Below are 10,569 nucleotides of genomic sequence, written 5' to 3'. Positions count from 1 at the left end.
TTCACTAAACTTTATACCCTATATACACACTCTATCACTGAACTATGGCGACTAATGAAAAAAGACATACCCAGTAGGCGCTCTTTTAATTTCATATTAAATTGGTCAAGTTTACATTGATCAATGACTTGCGCAACCCGTCAGGATATTGAGTATTATGAACCATATTTATTTCTTCAATTGTTTTTTTTTTGCAGGGAGTGCAAACAGATCCGTGATATTCAACAATTTATTGCTATTCCCCACTCCGATAATCACACCAGGAACTTTATACATCAGCATGAGCGGCAATATAACCCGGGACCTTCCCCGGAAGCTATCCATCCAGTTGACAGTGCATAAATACTGGATTGGAATTCCATTTATGCTACCATGCTTTAATAATCAAATTGGTTCGTGGTAAGTGTGGAAATTGTCCAATCAAAATTCTCTGCGTGCCAGTTCCTGCTCTTATAATGATCCAAATTCTTACTTCGTCCCTTGCAATTTTGTGACTGATCAATGCTAAGCAGTAAAAAATTACATGAAAGGTTGTACATGCATGTTCACCTGTCAATATTAATGTGAATAAAAGTACATTATAATCAAAATACTTTGTGGTGTAGAATTTGCAGTCTTACAATACTTGTCAAAAATTATGTTTCAAAAGTTTGGAAAGGTAAAAATCATAAAGCCCCAATTAGATTCGAACTCATGACTGAAAGATTCGTAGTCAACGCTCTGAACTATTGCGTTAAGCTGTTAGGGAACAAAATTGGGAAAGAAAAAAATTATAAAAATATGCTTAATTAATTGATTGTTTCGATAGATTGAGGTGTCCCATACCGCCTTTAAGTGGAAATTCGTACCACATATCATTCTCAGAATTACATTTCTTTCAGCTGTCCTCAGATCAGATTTAATGAATAGCATTCTGTAATAATCCAGTTCATCTTCAGAGAGAATATCAATATACATTACTTTTGAAACATAGGAAATTTGCAAGCATGGTAACGCCCTTGAATTTAAACAATAATATATTTGTTCTACACACGTGTTTATATTTTTTCCAGTTTATATGAAGATATTTGTGACAATTTAGCCGCTTTTGAGCGGAGACGACGGTGTCCGAGAATGCTGCGGGACTACAAAATCCAATGCTATTGCCCATTCCGTGCGGGGACCTTCAGTTTTAAAAACCTCGCAGTAAATATTCCAAAAATAGGAGGATTTGCGGGGGCTTTTGTAAAAGTAAGAGTAAGCATTGATTTTTTTTATTTTCCTTTTTTATTTATCTTTTACATGTTACATAAGATTGTTTTAGAATCTCACCATCAGGTAGCTTATAGAAAAAATGCAAGTTTGCCTGTTTATTATAACACTAGTATTCGTCGATCGTTGTGAGAATGATTTTTTCATCTCCATCCAAACATACCAAACAATAACACAATAGCAAAATAAATCATCATTCACTTCAAAATGCCTCACAAACACAAACATTCTATATGCTTCATTTTAAAAAACAAAGCAAGAAAAATAATACGACAAAACTCAAATTCTTGTACAAATAGTACTGAGTTTTTTTTTTTTTTATATAATTTTGACCAGCGTTAAACCCTTGAACAGTATAAATGTACCCAAATGTCACGAGAGATGAAAAGAATGAAGGATTGGTGTTGGAGCGTTATAATGTGCACTACTGAATGCCACCTGAACCTTTTCATTCATCCGACCCCACGTTACGTGTTACGATCGGGATCGACATTCAACCTTGACTGTCACTTTCCTGTATTCACGCAGTGGTGTCACTCTCTTCTGTCTGTCAAAATTTCACTAAGTGGTTGTTCTTGTCATCGGAAACGTGTCTGTAGCTAAAAAAAAACAAGCCATCGAGCAGTACTACATGGATATATGAAAATATCAAGATATCTTCAACCAAATTGATTTGTGTCATCGTCAAGTATTTAAGCAATAATCCCCCTTAAAAAAAATAATTAAAAAAAAGACACCAAAAATTTACATCAACAAAACAACACAAACGAACACACAAACAAACTGCAAAAATACATACATGTTCGTACCATTTAGAAACTCATAAATATGCACTATTCACACGACGGGGGAAACTTTCAAGAACATTCAAATGTTATAATGATAATCTTCTAGATCGTTAAAAGAACAGCAAGACCTTCTATTTTAAGAATATAGATAATAATCATTAATTCCTTAACCATGTCTTCTGACTGCCAGATACTACGGATGGAGGTGATGACATTGGTGTCATATGTATTTTGACGTTTTCATTTCGTTTCCTTGGCAAGTTCTGGGTTTTTTTTAAACTCACGGTGTGTGGTAGCAATTTTTTGTTGTTAAAAATGTTAAGGCATGGCTTTTTTCCTTGGGCTAAGAATATATTCCTCAAAATAGGAGGAAAAACTTGGGCACTATAAATAGCATAATCTCTAGTGTTAGAGTATCCATGCAGGAGTTTTGTGTTTGAACTATGGTATATGATCTGTTAATCCCGCTGTACCGAGAGCCCTAGTTAAATGGCCTGAAACATTTATTTGTAGCAGAAAGAAATCTGACAGGTACTTGATCACCAATTTAAACTCATTTTTCGCTTTACATGTTGTGTTTACACCTGAAACTTTTTTTTTTTCAATAAAGTAGCCTTTCGAAAAAAAAAATGAATAGGCCCTTGTACGTACATTGAAAGTGGAGCTGTCAACTTTACTTTCAAAATAAACTGACACGATTTTTCTCCTAAGTTTCCTTTATTTTCGGGAGCACGTATCTGTGACGGCTCGCCAATAGATGTCGCTAACTCGCGAGCGCTTTTTCTTTTTTACAGTGACCAATAAAATGACGCTCTTTTGGCACGCGTTAAATGCAGATCTTTATTAAAGCCGTCGTTGATCTATCGTAGTAATCCGAGGCACATTAACCTCGCCAGCGATCTCTATTTCTTATATGACAGTAGCAGGTCTCTGTCTTGGCATTTCATCGGACCACCCTCACAGAACAAACACCAGCCATTCTCCCGACCAAAATGATAGAAATTTAACTACGCCGTTTTTTTTCTCCTTTTTCCTCCCATAGCTTTGGCACGGCCAGGGGATTAAAACACTCGTCTAGTAGGGGGACACCTGTGAATTAAGGAGAGGAATATACTCGTTATTAAGGAAGTTAATTGACATTTCGACACACGTGTTTCTCGCATTCGCCTGGGTGCTGTTGTTGTCTGTAAGGAACGAACAACGAATAACGAATATTTCAGTACATGTGTATATTTTTTGAAAATATTGGAAAAAATATTACTTCACATTTCAAAAATCATTTTTTGGGGGGTGGGGGTAGGGGATGGGGGTCGGGGTGTGGTGAAAATAATAAAATAAACATTATGTAATATTTTGTGTAAACTACAAAAAAAACCCAGTTCAGTTGGTTTGAGAAATAAAATACATACACTACGAAAGGGATTTAAGTATTCCGAAACAGATATGCTATGCAAAAAAAAAATAATTTTCGTGCACATGATGATGCCAGCGCATTTAAAATGGTTTAGACTATTGATGCTTAAATATGAAATATTGATGATGATGTAATCGTGTTATCTCGAGATTACGAAAGTGGGCGTCTACATCCTATCAATATCTGTGTCTGATCCAAGAGGTTCATATAAAAAAAGAAATAGCACACAAATTGCAATTAGATCAAAGAAGCCAGGATGGAGAGCCATTTTTAATACATATGTATGTAATCTGAAGTACGTGAATAGTAAGTTTATGTATACCTACCTTCTTTGACTTAGGTAAATTCTTTTTGATAATCATGTCACACCTACAAATATTTGTACAGTTGCATACTTCAACAACACAAGTACTTATACAAATCACTACATCGGAAGAATAAATAATAACTAAGGAATAATTTTGCCAGTTTGTGTTTTTCTCTCATTCGCAATGACAGGACAGGTTGGCGTGGTCACAATATTGGCATTGTAATCTAAAAATTCGACTAACTTTATGACAAGTCAATATTATTTGATTTTGAAAATGTGTCACATGGACTTTATTTATAAATATATATTTAATAAATCTTATGCCTACCTGTCATGATTTACACTGACAAGTAAATGACATCTTGTGACACATAGCTATGGGTCTTCGTTAAGGGGAACAGTTTCTGACAAGTCAAACATTTATCCGATAAGTAGATACCTGTATCGAATACGAGGCACAATAGGTTTTATAGCATTGAAAACGAGTGTGTATCCTCTTCTTAGTAATCATGCACTTCGCTATCAATTAACCGCTTTTCATTCGTCACTGGATACACACTGCTACCGAAAAAGGAAGAGTTTGGAAGTGTAACCTGTGTTTGTAAAAGAAAGACTGGTTTTTGGTAGATCATTCGGAAACTTTGCAATTTCAATGCACCTGCTCATATAATATGTTAACAAATGCAGTTCTACATAGTTACATATTTTGTCAATATCTGATTTACACGTATACCTTATTGCTACTGAAAAGGAGGAATTTGGAAGTCTTATTTGTGTTTGTAAAAGAAATACTGGTTATTGGTAGATCATTCGGAAACATTGCAGTTTCATTTCATTTGCTTATATTATATATGTTAACGTAAATGCAGTTCTACATACATACTTTATCAATATCTGATTTATACATATACCTCAATGTTTTTCTCTTTCCTCTTGTAGGGTGATTACGGCGTCAGTATAAAGGTACTAGACGAATTTATGACAGAGCTCGGCTGTGTTGAAATGAAACTTTCTCTGAAGAAACGACACAAAGGATGGCTGTTCAGAATATAGAGCTATTCAGCTAGTGAAATGTGATATTATTTCATAGATACGGGTGCTATCGGAGAAAACTAACGTGAAATCCATAATTATAGAATAACTCTGTGTCAACTATTTGTCGCTTCGTTCCTTCTTCTGCTTTAAGTGCGTTTTGTCGGTAAATTGAAAATTTTAGTGATGATGCTGCTGATGCGCATGCGCTTTGAATTGGGCCATGTTTTTGTTTGTAAAGTGTTCATTTTCAACGGGTATAGGCAAGAATTGGATTTTATGTTTGTACCGTTCAGAAATGACGTCACCATAAAGTTGTATCATTTGGCATCATTTTTCAAACATACTTAAATATATAGTGTCAGTAGATTCCGTTGTGATATGTTATGTAGACTACCTCTGTTTGGTTCACTTTTGTTTTGCAAAGCCTTCATCTGAAACATTGCTAAATATATATGTACAGATTCAGTCATTTAATTATTGTCCATTTATGAATGTAAACATTTTGAAAAGTAAATAAAATTTGTTTTTATAACTTTTGTTTTTGTCAATATGATATCTATGTCACTTCAATCTGCTATTAGTATTATAGCTAAATTTGGCTGCGTTTAACGATGATCCATTTTTCACTCAATAATTAGTAATAATGCATACATTTATTTTGAAAACTAAAGTGGTAACAAAACCTTGCACGGTAAAGCGAATTTCTCTCTTAAATACCAATATGATGTGCAGATGACTCAAATAAAGCCCTGCAATAAAGTGCATTTTCATTTTCTTTTAAAGCTAGGAAGACTTAAGGTAATCCCAGTGTTTTAGAAATTTGTGTCAAACCAAACTTTTTTAAATTGAACAGTTAAAACAACTTATAAACTTAGAAAAGAGTCCTTTGCATGTTTGTTTTCCTACAGTGAGCTTTAGCTTACAAGGTCCAAAAATTCAACAGCCAAATGTTAACGCAATGAAGCAGTATCTCATAATTTATTATATTATGCACCAAAATATTAGGTTATAATTTAAGAAAATCATTTGATAGTCGTTAAATGAAAACTTGTTACTAATTTTCTACAGAAAATATACAAAACATATTACATTTTACTCTTCACACGACCTTCCAAAAAATTCACAATATTTCAATTTTTTTGGAAATTTCTCAAAAATTATACAGTTTGCATACTATTTTATGAGACATTTATTATTTATATTTAAATAACAACAAAACATTGTTTATCTAAATTGATCAGCTAGTTTTTGTTTGATAGTCTCTTTAACATGTATAATCCCATACTGTTTGACTATAGTTTTACAAGTTTAGGGTTTTTTTGTACAAACATTGGAAAAACTCAAAATGTGCCAAATAGACATAATCTAACAGTCACTAAAAGGATATAATAAAAGGATATAAACTGTAAAATAAATATAAAAAGTTTGTCCTAGCTGACAAAACCGTAGATGGAAGTTCAAAATCCCCCCCCCCCCCCCCTCCGGCCCTTTTCGGCAACTAATTTTCCACCAAGTGTTTTGACAGAATTATGGTTTTCCTCTGCTTTTGACAAATATGAACAATATATTTTTACTGAAACCACCGGACAAACTTGTACAATACTTTAAGTCAAATACAAGTCATCTTAAATGATCATTTGATGTGTTCAAAACTGTAACCGGATATTTATCACGCTGTTAAAAAAAGTTTGACAAAAATTAAGACTTGTTGCCAGTAAACTATAATTTAGATTATTCATCACTCATATATTATGTGTTAGGAAAAGGGACTGACATTTGAAATGTTAACAGTTTACATTATCATACTTTCATGTTAAATACTGAAATCTGATTGGTTTTTACGCAATTCATTATCCGTTCTATTACCCTCAGCGTTAGCAACACACTTGGCAACGGGTAACACTATATAAATAGTGCCTGTTTTGGAGGGTAAGAGTTGAAATTGACACCCCGAGAAAACCATTGTCAACCGACGCGAAGCGGAGGCTGACAATGGTTTTCGAGGGGTGTTAATTTCAACTCTTACCCTCCAAAACATGCACTATTTATTTTATTTTACTGAATGTCTTAATTTCAAAGAAAACTTTATTGCTTTTATATTTGAATGACGTGAATTGTATGGCGAACCGTACGCGCATAATTTACGCGCATGTAACAATTTGTTGTGTTACCCGTTGCCAAGTGTGTTGCTAACGCTGAGGGTAATAGAATGGATTATCAACTGCGTCTTAACCAATCAGATTTTAGTATTTAACATGAACGTATAATAAAACGAATTGTAACGTGCGCGTAAATTATGCGCCTACGGTTTGCCGTAGAATTTACGTCATATCTACTTAAAAGCAGTAATAATTTTTCTAAAATTAAGACATTCAGTATAATGAAATAAATAGTGCCTGTTTGTGAGGATAACAGTTAAAATTGACACCCCTCGAAAACCATCGTCAACCTGCGCTTCGCGTCGGTTGACAATGGTTTCTCGGGGTGTCAATTTCGACTGTTACCTTTCCAAACCGGATCTATTTATATGTTATTATACATCATGTTAAATACATAAATGTGATTAGTTTAGATGCAGTTTATAATCCGTTCTATTACCCTCAGTGTTAGCAACACACTTTTCAGCGGGTAACACATCGAAATGCTATATGCGCGTAAATTATGTGCAAACAGTTCGTCGTTAAATTCACGTCAACAGAAAAGTTTTCTTTAAAATTAAGACATTCAGTTTAATGAAATAAATAGTGCCTGTTTGCACTATTTATATAATTCTAACTCACTGCTTGGTATATTTTTATGTCAATGCACCATGAGAATAAATTTTTAAAGCATAAAGATGTCAAAATAAATGGTTTTCACTGTGCAATACTTTAAAATTAATTGGTTTTGAACTCAGTAAATGCTTCAGAATAAATGTTATAGTCGATTTTAGCAGAATTTAGATACCTCTTGTAGTACATGTATGTATGAGATTAATCTTTAATTTTATAAGACTGGATAACTTTGGTATGTTATATGTTTGCATTGATTTTCAACCAGCTTTGACATTTTTAAAATTCTAAAATTTTAATCCTCTTGCATTGCTTAAGTATAGTAATTTTTGCCACTATTTCTACTCCCTCTTTACACATAGAATACATAAAATAGAAAAACAGTCAAAATAAAATGCATCATTTAAATGAAAAGTTACAAAACATGCGTGAAAATATATAGTACTAATATAATTTAGAACGGTTGTCTTTAAAGGTTGTTGAGACTACCCAGGATTATCCAGGAAATAGCGACAGGTCATGGTTCTGATGCACATGAAAATCAGCTTCGACTGTTTTTAAAGCTTATGTTTTAAATTAAGCTTAAAACAACTTGGTTTTAAATGTAATTTATGATAAAAATTACCACAACTCAATATGATGAAAAGTTTAACTCAATAAATTTCACAATGATCAGTTTTTGACAAATTGAGCATTGTTTTTAAAAACACAACAAAAATTGGAGTGCGTCAAAATGACGTCTCTTTTATCAATTACAACGTCAATATGCTGAGTAATATTCCTTACAACAACCTCTGTATGGATAAAATTTTCTCAAATCTTTTTACTATTTTAAAGAATATTTTGCTTGTTGAGTTGTTTTCCCCCAGTGTCGTACAACTATATATGGGGCCTGTGTTTGAAAATACAGTTTTAAAACGGAAGATGCCAGCTCATAATTCAATAAAAGTTTTTCTCCCCAAATCTTTTGTGGCAAAAAATTAAACTATTTTACTTTTCAATTCAGTCGCAATTTACGAGTTTTGGTCAAACATCATCTAACTTATATGAATTTTAAATGGTATCATATATTATGGGACACTCTGCAGTATGATTCAAAAGAAATAAAGACACTGTAGAAAGAGCATATCTTACTCAACTTGAAACATGACATGTACACATACAATAATATAAGAATTTGTTTCACTATCGGCTGAGAACGGCCGTTATTTTACATCCTAGTCACTGAAATCGACAAACCCAATCCGGCAATTTGTGGTAAAGTGGTGTGTTTTCTCTTTAAATAATTAGTCTGACACCTTGTGTAACCAAAAGGTCCAAAAATCATCTCTGAATTCGTTTTTTCCCTGACCAGAATCTTTCGCTACAATATGTAGACATTTTTTTCATATTGATAAATACATTATTAAAGTAAAAGAAGTTAAAAATATGTATGTTCAAATCAATATCATTACAGCTGCCATTTAAAACCTGATAAAAATTACATTTTAAAGAGAAAGAATACCTGATCAAAAATAAAGATTATAAAATCTGAAATATCTTGACATAATTTTGTAATTTGATGATTAATGAGCTTATTTTTCCTTTAAGAATTTTAGATTCATATCTGTTGCACTTTGAAAGCTGAAATAATACAGGGATTGACACGCTTATTTTCTTTCTACAACTTATAAAACATGTATAACACAATTTCGCTAAATCAACGTAACCTTAGGAAAATGTATTTACATGTATACATTTTCTAAGTGAATTATTTTATATGTTTTTAAAGCTATTCTTTATTTTTAAAAGATAGCCAGCCTTGTGAGTAGATTAATTTTTCATTAATACTATGTGAATAGTACAAGTATACACTACAAATCATGAACAAATGATATTTTGAAGCATACATTAATTAAATATCACAGCCCTCTACTACACATTGGTTTGCTACTAATGAAATATTAAAAAATGTTTCCATTTAGAGGTGTCCAACACCTTCACAAAATGACACGGATTTGAATACTAAATATGTCACATTGAAATAAATACCAACGCTGACCATCAATTTTTTGTCGTGTTATGAAATTGCGAGTGTCCGAGTTCTTCTGTGAATTGGTAGATGAAGCACATCTTTTTAAAAGTCGAAGAGAGAGAACTCTGTACAGTTCACACATACTCTGTTTCAACTTTGACTTCACTTACTAATGTGCAAGTAAATCATACATTGAATTTTTCTTACATTTCATAATCCCGAATGTACGTGTCTTTGTGTAATTGTTCTTACAAAAAGGTAAAATGTAAAATCAAACTAGCATTTAAAAGTCTACAAATCACAACAATCAACCTATTTGTCTTTAAACAATAAGAGAGAGAGAGAGAGAGAGAGAGAGAGAGAGAGAGAGAGAGAGAGAGCTAGGAGAGAGAAAATTAGTGTTACGCGTAATTTTAATATTGTGCTGCATTTGCAAACGTCCAGACCATAAATTAATCGTTATAAACAATAAGAGAGAGAGAGAGAGAGATAGGAGAGAGAAAATTAGTTTTACGCGTAATTTAATATTGTGCTGCATTTGCAAACGTCCAGACCATAAATTAATCGTTGATACATCGATCTTTTTTCTCAAAGAGATAATTATCCCAGCTGGATCTCGTTGAGCAAACCATTATCAACAAAACATTGCAGAAACCAACCACTCTCAACAATGTTAGTAAATTCATGTACGAAATTTTAAGTCCATTAGGCCCATTTTCGTAGGTAATTTTTTTTTTCGCGAATAATCGCATTACTTTCACGATTAAACGCGTTGCTTTCGCAAATAAACGCGAAACTTTCTTGTATCAAATGACATTTATACCTTTCTTTCGCGTTCATTCACGAAAGTTACGCGTTTTTTTCGCGAAAGGTTTGCGTTGATTCGCGATATATCGCAAAAAATTCGCGCAAGTAACGCATATATTCGCGAAAGAGCTCAAAGGACTTTCGTATTTATATGTTCAGAAATAAGGAGAAATGGAAAA

The 10,569-nt window shown here is 32.9% G+C and overlaps 1 protein-coding gene and 1 long non-coding RNA gene across 3 annotated transcripts in view; one reads left to right on the top strand and one right to left on the bottom strand.

The window, feature by feature from the left end:
* LOC128157517 (ganglioside GM2 activator-like) overlaps positions 1 to 5,329 on the top strand; it is an 8,952-nt gene extending 3,623 nt beyond the window's left edge. Inside the window, exons 2-4 of one of the 2 annotated variants that reach the window (XM_052820102.1) lie at positions 198 to 399; positions 1,053 to 1,236; positions 4,703 to 5,329. In XM_052820102.1, coding sequence (XP_052676062.1) covers positions 198 to 399; positions 1,053 to 1,236; positions 4,703 to 4,816 — 500 coding nt within the window. In that variant the 3' untranslated portion in view covers positions 4,817 to 5,329. The remainder of the gene's footprint in view (positions 1 to 197; positions 400 to 1,052; positions 1,237 to 4,702) is intronic. The other variant, XM_052820103.1, reaches the window with a different exon arrangement.
* Positions 1,247 to 4,689, bottom strand: LOC128157519 (uncharacterized). Its single transcript, XR_008239829.1, has 3 exons — positions 4,092 to 4,689; positions 3,780 to 3,822; positions 1,247 to 1,850 (listed from the first exon to the last, which is right to left on the bottom strand). It is a non-coding gene; the product is annotated as an uncharacterized LOC128157519 (long non-coding RNA).
* Positions 5,330 to 10,569: the final 5,240 nt, after the last annotated feature.

Source organism: Crassostrea angulata, chromosome 7 (genome assembly GCF_025612915.1).
Source record: "Crassostrea angulata isolate pt1a10 chromosome 7, ASM2561291v2, whole genome shotgun sequence".
Lineage (NCBI taxonomy): Eukaryota > Metazoa > Mollusca > Bivalvia > Ostreida > Ostreidae > Magallana > Magallana angulata.
Note: the sequence above shows the minus strand (reverse complement) of the source record. Positions and strands in the feature narration are given on the sequence as shown.